The sequence below is a fragment of the Oxyura jamaicensis genome, chromosome 1 (assembly GCF_011077185.1).
Source record: "Oxyura jamaicensis isolate SHBP4307 breed ruddy duck chromosome 1, BPBGC_Ojam_1.0, whole genome shotgun sequence".
NCBI classification, from domain to species: domain Eukaryota; kingdom Metazoa; phylum Chordata; class Aves; order Anseriformes; family Anatidae; genus Oxyura; species Oxyura jamaicensis.
In genome coordinates this window covers 82,545,640-82,558,042 of record NC_048893.1, presented here as the reverse complement: position 1 = coordinate 82,558,042, position 12,403 = coordinate 82,545,640, and the positions used below count along the sequence as shown (strand labels likewise).

At 51.5% G+C, this 12,403-nt stretch overlaps 1 protein-coding gene across 3 annotated transcripts in view; it reads left to right on the top strand.

Moving 5' to 3' along the window:
- SIDT1 (SID1 transmembrane family member 1) overlaps positions 1 to 10,049 on the top strand; it is a 42,386-nt gene extending 32,337 nt beyond the window's left edge. The window contains exons 16-26 of one of the 3 annotated variants that reach the window (XM_035314719.1): positions 157 to 280; positions 1,476 to 1,593; positions 2,561 to 2,697; positions 4,210 to 4,318; positions 4,740 to 4,754; positions 5,429 to 5,505; positions 6,666 to 6,712; positions 7,098 to 7,203; positions 7,520 to 7,630; positions 8,077 to 8,190; positions 8,507 to 10,049. In XM_035314719.1, the coding sequence (XP_035170610.1) occupies positions 157 to 280; positions 1,476 to 1,593; positions 2,561 to 2,697; positions 4,210 to 4,318; positions 4,740 to 4,754; positions 5,429 to 5,505; positions 6,666 to 6,712; positions 7,098 to 7,203; positions 7,520 to 7,630; positions 8,077 to 8,190; positions 8,507 to 8,569 (1,021 nt within the window). In that variant the 3' untranslated portion in view covers positions 8,570 to 10,049. The remainder of the gene's footprint in view (positions 1 to 156; positions 281 to 1,475; positions 1,594 to 2,560; positions 2,698 to 4,209; positions 4,319 to 4,739; positions 4,755 to 5,428; positions 5,506 to 6,665; positions 6,713 to 7,097; positions 7,204 to 7,519; positions 7,631 to 8,076; positions 8,191 to 8,506) is intronic. The other 2 variants (XM_035314734.1, XM_035314727.1) reach the window with 2 other exon arrangements.
- Positions 10,050 to 12,403: the final 2,354 nt, after the last annotated feature.

The window sequence follows — 12,403 nt, the reverse complement described above, 5'->3', positions numbered from 1 at the left end:
TGTAAACCAGTGTGTAAAACTGGCAGGTGTTTTGCAGCTGCTGAGGTGGAGGATGGGGGTGTGAGGGAGGACAAAATGGATTCAGTTTATTGTGGCCTGGAGTTCAGCCTCCTGCTGCTATGCTGCCCTTGTCTTAAACTTTCTTCTTTCCTGCAGTGCCTTCAACAACATCCTCAGCAATGTGGGCCACACACTGCTGGGTTTTCTCTTCCTCCTCATTGTGCTGCGCAGAGACATCCTCCACCGTCGGGCCATGGAGATGAAAGATGTCTATACCCTGGTAGGGAACATGGTTGCATGGGGCCATGTGAAGGGAGAAAGGGCAGGGTGAATTTGACAACCAGAGCGATGCACAGTGGTTTTCAATTTGCCTTCCTTGCTGGAGGATTGAATTCTCCTTTTTTTCCTTCACTGAAAAAGGGTGGAGGTGAGACACGTTCCTGCACACCCCACCACTTTGCTGCTTGCTGTGTTGCTGTGGTTACCCAGCCTGGACTTGCAAAGACAGGGAGATGAGTAGAGGAACAGCTCCTGTGGCTGTGTCTCTTCCTCTGGTGTTCACTGTGGAAGAACAGGGACAGAGGTCTGGGGGCACATCTGGATCCCTGTTTTGTCCCATGATGTGGCAGTGGGGAGAAGCATCTGTCTTCTAGAAAGCAGTAGGCTCCTGTGAGCAAAAAACTAGACGTAGGTTTGTAATGGGGCTTGTGAAAAGTGCAGCCTTAACTAATATCCTGCTAAATGTGATGTTGCTGAGACTTTTTTTTTTCTTCTCCTGGAGAGTGTTTTTGTCAGTAGTGAGGCTTGATTTGTCCTACACAGCCAAGAGTTTCTTCTTGGTACCCTTGTTAGCAAGAAGGCACAAAGCATCGTATGACAATCCAGAGGAATTTGGCTCTTTGAGCTCTGAAGCAGAACTCCTAGGCAGAACCTTTGCAGTCCCTTCAGTGTGTCCTGGGAGATGATGGAGGAAGTCTGCAGCCCTGTGGGCAGTCATGCCGGTGATTTCTGGAGAGAGACAGCTCTTTTGCCAGCTTGGTAGCAAGTAAAGGCCTTAGCAGATTTAGGGATCTGGTGCTTATGGGCTTTCAGATGAGATCCCAGCCTGATCCTGATGGAGAGGCCTTCTCAGCTGTGTTGATGCACTCTGCTACCCAGGTGCCTTTAACCCCTCACTGACCACAAGAGCAAGACTGCTCTTCTGGGTCCCCATCATTCTCTGTTTTGTGCAGGACAGTGACACTTTGGTTTCCAGATGTCAGTAACAAGGTCATATGAGGTCTTTAGACCAGAGGCTTATGTACTTAACTTGGGTTTTCTGCCTGTGGATCCCACCAGCCATGCGGTATGGCTACAATTGCACACATGCTGAAGGACATGTGCGAGGTCTAGGAGGGATGAAACGATGGAGAATGAAAGTTTGCTTGTAATCAGGATGGTGAGGGCACTTTCTGTACAGCTCTATTCTCTTCCAGGACTACGGGATCCCAAAGCATTTTGGTCTTTTTTATGCTATGGGCATCGCTCTGATGATGGAAGGCGTGCTCAGTGCCTGTTACCATGTCTGCCCTAACTACTCCAACTTCCAGTTTGGTAAGATGAGTTGCCTTTTTCCTTTTGTGCTGGAGTTAGAAGTTGCCATGCCCTGTGTCCTGCTGAATTGCTAGAATTTCTCACCCCCCTACCCTTGCTAGGCTCCCTGGAACTTGCCTGTTCCAGGGCTCAGTCAGGAGGTAGAGAGGCTTTGGATGATGGGGACTGATGCATTTTGGCCTCCTCTCCAGACCTTGGGACTCTGGTAGTGTGCTGTTGGCATGAACTCCCCTTGCCTTTGCTGCTCAGAGCTTGAAGATAGCAAGTGCACAGCCTGAGTGGCCAAGTGCTCAAGCCCAGGAAGCCTCTGTCTGCCACTGCAGTGGAAACTTTTCTCTGCGGGGCCCCTTCACCTTCCTGGAGAAGATGAGGCTTGGGGAGAGGGGGGAATCTTGCCTGCATGCATAAATTTCAGATGAGAGGGAATGAAGACAACACAACCACGCTGTTCTCAGAGGTGCCTAGTGACAGGATGAGGACACGAAACTCCATTCAAACACAGGAATTTTTATTTTATTTATTTATTTATGTAACTGGGAGGGTTGTCAAAGACTGGAATGGATTGCTCAGAGTTTGTGGAGTCTTCTTCTGTGGAGATGTATCCAAAGCCTGACATGGTCCTGAACAACCCAGTCATAGCTGACCCTGCTGAAGCAAGGGAGTTGAATCAGATGACCTCCAGAGGTCCCATTTAACCTCAACCATTCTGCATTTCCCTGCCTATTTCTGTGCTGTCCTGTTTTGGGCACTTACCTTCTGAGCCTCTTTTTTGTTGCCCTGGAGCGTGGTAGGTGTGCTGCAAGATAGCAGAGCACAAGCTGCTGAACGATGCGGTACAGCATCAAAGATTCATGCCAGCTGGACTTGGGTTTGACCCTGCTGCCACACTTCTCTGTATGTGCTTTGAGCAGCTTTCTCAGCCTGCTGGCAGTACCTGCTTTTACTTTTTATTGTGTTCCCTCCATAGATACCTCCTTCATGTACATGATCGCAGGACTGTGCATGCTTAAGCTCTACCAGACCCGCCACCCAGACATCAATGCCAGCGCCTACTCTGCCTATGCCTCGTTTGCTGTGGTCATCTGTCTGGCTGTCCTTGGAGTGGTATGGCTCCCTCTTACCTACGTTCTCTGGGAAGGAGAGTGTGGCTGGAAATATGGCTTAAGTGGGCAAAGGACAGGGGAGAGCAGCAGAGCTGGATTAAAGTGTGTTCAGGAGCTGCTAGAATTGGAATTTCTGGTGTTTTGTTTTATTCCTCCTTCCTTCCCTGGTCTCACAGGGATGGGAAGGGCACAGTTTCCCTCTGTGGGCTCCTTTTCAGGCTTTGCCTGCCACATGTCCTCCTTCCCAAGGGGGAAATTCATGCATCAAGGTGTCTGTGTGCAGGCACAGTAGGGTGACCCACCTAACGATGGGTGGGGTCCCAAGCAAGTTTCTGGAATATCTGCCTACAGAAGGGCACTGGAGGAGAGGGAGTCGCAAGAGGGTCACCCTTTGACACCAGCAGCCACTGGTGGATCAGGCTGGCACAGAGCTCTGCCTCTTTGCTCATAGCATTGCAAGTGCTGAGCTTGCCTGAGTCCCTGGCCTGTGCTTTCTTTACCTTGGAGGTCTCTGGTTCTCTGCATCTGGAGGACTGTAGGATTGTAGCATTCAGCAGTAACCAGGCAAAATCCATTGAATTTTTGCTTTGAACTACTGGCTGGGTCCCAGCAGGACTGTTAGCCAAACTCTACCCCACATAATGCAGAACACCAATTGATTCCATGAAGGTAAGAGGCTGTCTGTGGGATAAGGCAAGGAGTAGCTGGTGAACTCGAGAATTTCCAAGAATCTCTTGATAGCTGTGCTAGAATTGCACAAACACTGTTCAAAACAGGTTCAAAACACTGCACTTTTATTATGGGATGCTGTATGATTTTTTTGTGAGATATTTTGAAGTTGTAGGGTGGAGCTTATAAGCTGCATGTCTCTCTTGCTCCATTCATTCAGAGGCTTTCAGCTCGCAAAACGAAGAGTTCAGGCATGTGCTGTGGCCCCAGGGGAGGGGAATGTGTGGCCACAGCCTGTCAGCAGACTGGAGTTCCTGGACTCTTCAATGTGTAACTGAAATATTAATGTTTTAATACAGCATTAACTTGCACTGATAGGTCACTTCCAATTTTTAAATAAACCACAAACCTACAATTACCCACAGAACGGTTTTATACTTTTGGGATTGCAGTAGTGCTCTTGGTGTGCTGGTAATGGTTGTTTACAGTAATGGCTGGTTCTCTGACTGTCTTTGTAAAATCCAGCTCCTGACCAGAGAGCTGCTGCCCAGCTTGGCAGGAAGAGCTCGCCTGATCTGGGAGTCCCTATATTTCTGTTCCCTGAGTCAGCTGCAGTCCTTCTTAGCTGTCACCCTTGTCTGAAGGGACATTCGGGAAGAACAGTCCATCCTCCAGAAGTGCTGAGCTCCTCTTGCTTTCCTGAACTATGTTTGGAGTTAGAGACCTGTTTTGGCTTGGAGGATTTAGGGGTTTCTCTTCCATGCTCAGTGGGGCTGTGATACAGGAGAGAATCATCCTGCTGGTAACAGGGCTCAGTTTGCTTTTAATATGTCTTTGCTTTCAGGTGTTTGGGAAAAATGGTATGTGGTTTTGGGTCATTTTCTCGATGATCCATGTTCTGGCCTCGCTGGCTCTCAGTACCCAGATCTACTACATGGGCCGCTTCAAGATTGGTGAGTGCTGTGGCTGAGCCCTCTTCCCCGGGGCGTGCAGGTGCCTCCTGCTCAAACCTACGTGAGCAACCTCAGTGGCATTCGGTGCAACTGTGAGGCCAGCCCTGCAGTCTGCTTTTGTGTTCTGGGTTATCCTGTCCTCTCCCTCATCTGTTGCTCTTCCTGGCCTCTCAAGTCCTCATGCTGCTGCTTCCCAGACCACGGGAATCAGCAGGACCCGTCTGCCCTGTGGTGCCAAAAGAGCTGGGCTCCCAGGGAGCCTGCCGCACAGCTGCAGCTCTCCCTTGTGCTGCACTCAGGGGGGTGAGCCAGATAAACCCCCCTCGTGGGGTGAGGGGGAGGAGGTTTGGTGGGGGTCCCGGTTCTCTTGCTCTGCTTACAAACATGTTTCTCCTTCCTCTTCTGCTCCTGTCTGCCTCAGATGGCCCTGATTCAGGTAACTGGGAGCAGCTCCCGTTCTTCTCTGAACTGACTGGACAGCAGCTTAGCGGCTGGGGATGCATGGATGTGAGGGGTGGGCAGGCTCGTGTGCCACCTAGAGAAGTGAAGTCAGTGTGCCAGCAGCCGTGCTGCTCCTTGGCAGGAAGGGGACGGTGCAGCACAGGAGAGCTCTGATCTTGGCATGGGAGCCTTCTCGAGCTCCACATTTGTGACTTAAGAGGGGTGTTTGTGTGCATGCGTGTCTGCCCATCCCCACTGCCCCTGATGGCTCTCCGGTGAAGTTTTCACAATGATTTTGGGAGCAGGAGTGGCTTGAGCTCGTTCCATGGAAAGTACTTTTCCCCTTCCAACATACACATCTGCCCTAAAGAGAAATGGCTGCAAAGCCAACCTGCGTAAGTGGACAGGCAGGGGTTATCTGACTGCTGGGCAGTGCCAGTGTCAAGGGGATGTTTGGTTTTTAACCTGTTGTTTTGGCCAAACCCTGTCCACATCCCCTGGTGGCTGCCCTTCAGCCCAGCATGGGCTGCTCCCAAAGGGCAAGAAATTAATCTGTGGACACCCTGACCTCCGCACTCTGGGTCCTCCGCTAGCCACATCTTTCTCCTGTGGGCACTTTGGAGCTCACTCTGCCGGCTACACTGACTTCTCTGTCCTCTTCTTTGGCAGACTTGGGGATATTTCGTCGGGCAGCGATGGTGCTGTACACAGACTGTATCCAGCAGTGCAGTCGGCCGATGTACATGGTAGGTGATTTCTCCCATTGCAAAGAAGAAAAGCCTGTGACTATCTGCAAAAGCAATGCTGCCTGCTTCCCTCCTCTGCCCCTGGCCCCACCAATGTATAAGTAATTACAGATCTCTGCTGGAGCTGTTCACCCCCACCAGGACTTCTCTGATCTAAGGCTTGGTGAATAAAACATCAAAGCAAAGGTGATACAAGCGTGATTGTATTTGCCTTTGTTCTTTCTCTCTGGAGACATCAGTTCAAAGGAGCTGGTTTAAGGCTCTGTGTGGCGCAGCCTCTCCAGGGAATACAGTGACTACCATGGCTGTGTGGCTTATGCAATGGCTATTGCTTCTACAGCACCTCGGGGCAGGCAGTGTTTAAAATAAATAAACAAATCACAAAACAAAACAAAAACAAACAAACAAAACCCAGCAACAACAAAACCAGTAGCTGTTACCTCGTATCCCACTGATTGCTTTCCCCTGGGCAGAGAGCATTAGTTAGTGTTTGAAGCCAAATGAAGTTTTTTATTTATGGGCTATATATATATATATTCCCCAGTTTCACAATAAGCCTCAGACTGAATTTTGCAAGCAAACTTGCTGCACTCAGGCATAAAATAAGCCTGGCTGGCCTGAAATGGCTATGCCATAAAGGCAGCTGTGTAAACATAAATGCCCATGCCCCGCAGGTGTAACCCTTCTGCCATAGTTAAAGTTCTTCCCTTGCTAATGGTGAGACTGGTGAAAAAGGGCTCTGTGAATATGTGTGGGAAGCTATCCAAATTTTTTCCAGCTTCCTCTTTCAAACGTCCATTCTTCTGTGCAATAAACTTCATATAAATTGGTGTGGGGAGAGGAATCTAACGAGGAAAACAGTGGAAACTTAGTCAAAGGATTTACAGGCAAATGAACCTCCTGAGAATGATTCTTAAGTGATGGGCTGGTCCTTTTATGTAGATGTTTAGTCTCTGTTTTGCAATGCTCTCCTCAAATCTGTGAGGGCCAGAGCAGTGTCCATCTGACATGTGCTCCTGTGGAGCAAACGTGAGAGCCAGGTGCATACACACTTACAGGAACCAGACTCCAAATCCTCAGATAATGCTATCCTGAATTTCTGAGGCAAAGGCCTCTTGTTTCCTTCTGCTTTCATACGATCACTGATGTCTTCTCTCCAGGACAGGATGGTGCTGCTCATCGTTGGCAACCTGGTCAACTGGTCCTTGTAAGTAGTGGGCTGCGGGCGTCTTGTGTATTTGTGCGTGCGTGCGGGCTGCGGGCGTCTTGTTTAGCCCTCTGCTAAACACAGAGATCTGGGGCCAAGTCCTTCTGAGTGAGATGCTTTTGGCCATGGGGTGGAAGCAACCCAGGGCCTTTCCTCTGGCATCTCTGGTCGCTCTCAATGGATGAATGTGGAGGATTCTGTTTCACTTGGTGTTTCAATGGGGAACAGGGGTGAACACTATTTTCTCCAGGAAACTGGGTCGCTGCAGCAACGTTGCCCTGTCCCATGGCCTGCGGAGAGCAGCAGGTGTTGATCAGTTTGGGGATGTACCCTGTCTCCAAACGAAGAAGCTGTCTAATGTCTCTTCTCCCCTCTCTCCCCTCAGTGCCATCTTTGGGCTGGTGTATCGGCCCAGAGACTTTGCCTCCTACATACTGGGCATCTTCATCTGTAACCTGTTGCTGTATCTGGCTTTCTACATCATCATGAAGGTAAAGAAGGGAGCTGGAGCTGTCTCAGGGTTGCCTGCCTCTGAAGGGGAAGGAATAGGCCTCCTTTTGGCTGCAGTCTGGGTTCCTGCAGTGCTGCAGAGGGGCATGGGGAGGCCTCTGTGGGGCTTGGGGTGAGACAAGGCCTGGCGTTGGGAAGGGGATGCTGCGCAGTGGTTGTCTTCAGGGTAACTGGACTGCATCTCCCTGGAGTGGGCGACCCTTCGTGAAGGTAGACAGTCCAGGCTGGCAGGCCAGCCCCGAGTGTGGCTCTGGCCCCTGGGAAGCCCCCGTGGTGAGGCCACATCCCTCCCTGCAGCTCCGCAGCTCCGAGAAGCTCCTGCCCATCCCTCTGTTCTGCATCGTGGCCACAGCAGTGGTGTGGGCGGCTGCCCTCTACTTCTTCTTCCAGACCCTCAGCAGCTGGGAGGTAAGATTTCCCTTTTGCCATCCTTCTGCCTGTATCTGTCTCTTGTCACCTTTCCTTCCTGTTGTTCTTTTTCCACAAAAAAATAAAATAAAATGCTATGGGCAAAAATCTTGGTCTGCTCATGGGGAACTAAAATGGCTCAGCTCCTTTAGCAGGTTGGGAAGGGAACATGAGAAGCTGTGTTGAGCCAACAATGACTTTGCCTGCACCTGTGGAGAGAGGACTTATCCAACCCAAGCTGTGGGTTGTGGTCCCAGGTCTCTCCCCAGGTGTGAAGCATTACATTGCATTCTTCCCTTGTTCTTGCTTCATGTCCAATCAACAGTGCTTTTTCTTTGCTTCCTCATGAATGGTTTAGAGCAGAGTGTTCTCCAGAGGGTTCAGTGTGGCTGATAGGGTCCTGTGTGAGCAGATCTCAGGTCCTGACCACCTGCTCTCTCCCCTAGGAGACTCCAGCAGAGTCGCGGGAGAAGAACCGGTCGTGCATCCTTCTGGGATTCTTCGATGACCATGATGTCTGGCACTTCCTCTCCGCAGCTGCTCTGTTCTTCTCCTTTCTGGTAAGTCCTGCTCTCAGCTCTGCTGTATGGCCTCACCCTCTCCTCCTTTTCCTCGTCCCTCCATGTGCATGTGGAGCTGCAGCCACCCTATGACACCACAGAAGTGCCCCAACACTTCTTGGTTCTGCCTCAAGACATCCTTCACAGTGGGATGCTCCCTTGCCACTGGAATCAGGGATCAGCCTTCCTCATTCGCCTTGCTCCTCCCTGTGCCCCCTTGCCTCAAATTCCCTCTGGGGCTGTGGGTCACACAGCTGTTCTCCCCAGCTGTGGCTGGCCAGTGAGACCTGAAGCAGCCTTGCATTTCCCTCCTTAGGTCCTGCTGACCCTGGATGACGACCTGGACACGGTGCGCAGGGACAAGATCCCGGTGTTCTGAGCCCCTGGGGGACGGAGGCGTGGGGGCATCCTCAAGCCCCTTGGCTGAAGGCGCTGGACCACCGGTGTCTGTGGGGAATGGGCTTGCTTCCGTGGCCTGCTGCCCCGTGGGAGCGGAGGAGCCGGATCCCACAGCAAGCACCACAGGGTGCTGCGGTAACTGAGGCAGGACCGGGAGGGAAGATGATGTTTGATCCTTTGCTACTGCACCCTCTCGGGCAGGCATGTCCCAGCGGCTGCAACCAGTATTGTGGGTGCAGCAGGTACTGGAGGCAGCGAAGAGGGAGGAAACAGGAGGTGCATATAACACCTTTGCTTCCCTTCCTCCCTGCTGATGTGCTCTGCTTCCTCTCCGGTGAGTCTGAGAAGTGCAATGCAGCTCCTCCTGCATCGGCAGCCGGTGCCTGTTCCCTGCAGGCTGCTGCCCTTGGAGGGTCCCTTCTGGCAGCCCAGGGGGAGCGTTTGGCTTCTGTCCCACCACCACCCCAGCGTGCAGAACAGCTGCCGAGTAAGCAAAGGCCTCCAGTCTGAGGTGGCAGCAGGGGACTGCTTTCTCTTCTGCGGGAGAGGCTCCTCCTGTAGCTAGTGGGGAGCTACAGTCACAAGAGGAACATGTCCAAGGGCTGCAGTGTTGGAGGTGGTTGGTGGACTAGAGCTGCTCACAAGTGCTCTGCCAGAGGCAGAGTCTCCCACCTTGCTGTTGCAGCCCCTCTCACTCTCACGTGTTAAACAGCCTCCCAGCCCCTATCTGGCAGCTCCTATGCAACTGCTTGTCAGTGCTTTGGTCTCCTTACAGCACCAAACGTGCTGTGACCATGGAGATCATGGAGGGGTGAAGCCACCGCCCTGTGTGCTGAGTCGCTCCTTGGTTCCTGCTCCATGGCCCAGTCCAGGAGCCTTGCTAAGGGATAGGGGAGAGTAGGGAAGCTGTCTAGCAGCCCCAGACTTTCTCTTCCCACAAGCTTTGGGAAACTTGGCAATGATGGGAACCTGCTTTGCCAGGGTTCAGAGGAGGTCTTGGGGGCATTAGGGTTGAGCTCTTTATCTAGAGATCTGGACCAAACTTTTTTCCCCCCACTTCTTCAACTTTTCTGCATCTGAAGTTTTTTAATGTCTTCACATTCTTCCTGAATTATCAGTTATTTAAAAGAAGAAAAGAATAAGATGTGAATTGTTGTTGCAGGTGTTGCATCTAAAATGTGACCTGCTTTGCTAATTTTGGATTAAAAACTATTCTTTAAGGCCTGCTGTCCTTATTTTTGTTATCTGACCTTTTTTTTTTTTTTCCCTTGGTGTATATGCATGTATTCAGTGATGCGATGGCCCCATTCCAGTTGTGTTTACCAAAGTAGAAGACGGTGGTAACTTTCTACTCCGAGATGTCTGTATCTCCTAGGAAGGTTTTGCACTAACTGGTTTTTATTTGACTTTTTTTCTAAGTTGGAGTTTGTCAAGATGGTCAATAAAATGAATGTTCCTGGTTCCCTGCTCAGCAGGTTGATCTGAATTCTTCCTGCTACAGCTCTCAGCAGCAGCAAGGGGAGTGCTTGGGGCAAAGGGGCCCCCAATGGTGTTAGCCAGCTGCTGTCATCCTCAGGTGTCACTAAGAGCAAACAGTGACCCTCGCAGTTCCCTGAGCAGAGGTACCGATGACCTGCTTGCAGGTTTGCTGTGCAGATGGAGTTGTATATTTTCAGTATGCAGAATACGTACAGACAGGGGCAGGTTTCTCAGACCTGTTGCTAAGCGCGAGCTGCTCTTCCTTCAAGGTATCAGCGTGGGCTGCAGGAAAAAAAGACGCCACTTGCTTTTCTCTGAGAAGTGTCAGCAGAGGAGTATCAGGCTGAGGAGAGTCCCTGCTTTCTATTCAACCACCCTGCAGCCTTGCCATCTGTTCTTGGTCTAGCTAAAGTGACAGATTCCAGTACCAACTACACAGGCTTGCCTGCAGCTTCTTTTTTCTTCTCCATAAGGAGAGAACATGGGGAAGCCTGAGGTGCAAAAACCCCCAAATCCTTACCGTTGAGTGCAGCAAACTGGGCCGCTCTGGTCAGGGCTTCACAGCACAACTGTAAGCTTGCTCTTCAGATGGAGCCACCTGGGTTTCTGTACCTAGAAGTGTATGAATGTTTGGCTATATATATGTGTGTGTGTCTATATATATAATGTGTATATATAAAAAAATACATTTTTATATGTGTGTGCATACACAGACATTTGCAACACAGGTTCTCTGCTACCCTGTCCTGCTACCCACAAATGCGAGGGCTGCTGTAGGAGCCCAAGTTCTGCCCTTCCAGTTCTCTGCGCAGTGAAACCACCACCACCTGTGGCAGTAATCTCTGTGCTGTTCAGGAGGCTGAGGTGTGCAGGATGTGCTCTTCCTGGAGCTTTACGGTCACGCGGTAATGCTCAGTGATGGCACTGAGTGCTGCCAGCACCTTCTGCTCCATCTCCTCTCTGCCTCTTTATTCCTGGCTTCAAGAGGAGGAGCAGAGGACTGAGGCGGGGCTGTGTGAAGAACTGCAGAGGTAGGTCTGTCTGTGCCATGGCCTTGTCACTTGGTGAGGTGAGCTAGTGAGCAAGTAGGGCAGCACTTTGGGGGCAGGACCGGAGATACAGCAGGAAGAGGGGAGAAATTTTCCCCAGGGAGTCCTCACCATGGGCCTTGTGCCCGTCTCTTGTTCTAGCAAGTGCCTGGAAAAGTTCACTCCAAGCCCTATGTGGGCCTTTGCAGTGGGTTACGTGGCTTTGTGTGGGGAGGTACTGCAGCATGGCAGTGTGTGGGCTAAATCCTTGGTGCTGGGAGCACAGGAGGTTGAGAACATGGCCTGTTCCAACAGCTGGAGCATCACCTCCTGCCAAGTGCTAAACCAGAAGCAGCCTCTCCTTGAGGCAAGGCCCATCCCACCCTGCTGGGACCTGGAGGGTGATGTGTTACTCTTTGTCTGAGGTGGGAGATTCTTGGAGGTGGGAGGCATTGCTGAGGTGGCAAGGATGCTTGGAGATACTGTCCTGCATTTGCTGGAGGCTCAGTGGTTGGAGCCTCTGTCCCGTGCAGAAACTCCACCAGCCTTTGTTCTTGTAACGCCCAGTTTCTCAGTGCCCGTGCTGCTGTCACACCGTGCAGCACCAATCGCACCAGGCAATGGCACTCTGAATATTTTATACGTGGCCCAGTCTGGCCAGCGGCTCCAGTGCAGTTTCTTATGAGATGTAGCAGATGCTGCCTCCCTCAGACCCCTTGAGACAGGGCTGGGCAGGGGCGTGACGTCAACTTAAAAACCTGTTGATCTTGGCAGGTTGTCAGGATCCTGCTCTTTCTGGGTCTGATCCAAAGTCCTGTTTGCTCTCTGTGCTGCCTTCACACCCCTGCCCCCTGCTCAGCCGGGTGCAGGATGGGCTCTTGCCTTGCAGGACTGCCCCTAACCTGTGCTTAGCTGGGGAGAAAAAGCAGCAGCTTCTCCTCTTGTCATCTCAGAGCTTGTTCCAAGCCCGTATTTGTTACCAAGAAGCTGGTTCTCATTTCTGACTGCGAGAAGAAATGGTAATGTTGAACAGCAGCTGGGTCAGTGTGGGAGGTAGGAGAGCAACATACGGGCTCGCCGCGCTGAGCAGAGCTGAGCACAGCATGCACACGGCAAGGTGTCAGCAGCAGCGTGGTAGCGACTGGCACAGAAGGAGCAGAAAAACAGAGAGCTAGATACACGGAGAGGCACCTCAAGCCAAGACGGGGGGAGGAGGAGCTGGAATCATCTCCCTGCTGCTTCTGTGCCTACAGCTTGACGCGGAGACTTGAATTTCCTCTTGCCTTTGCCCTCCCTGCTGTTTGTGC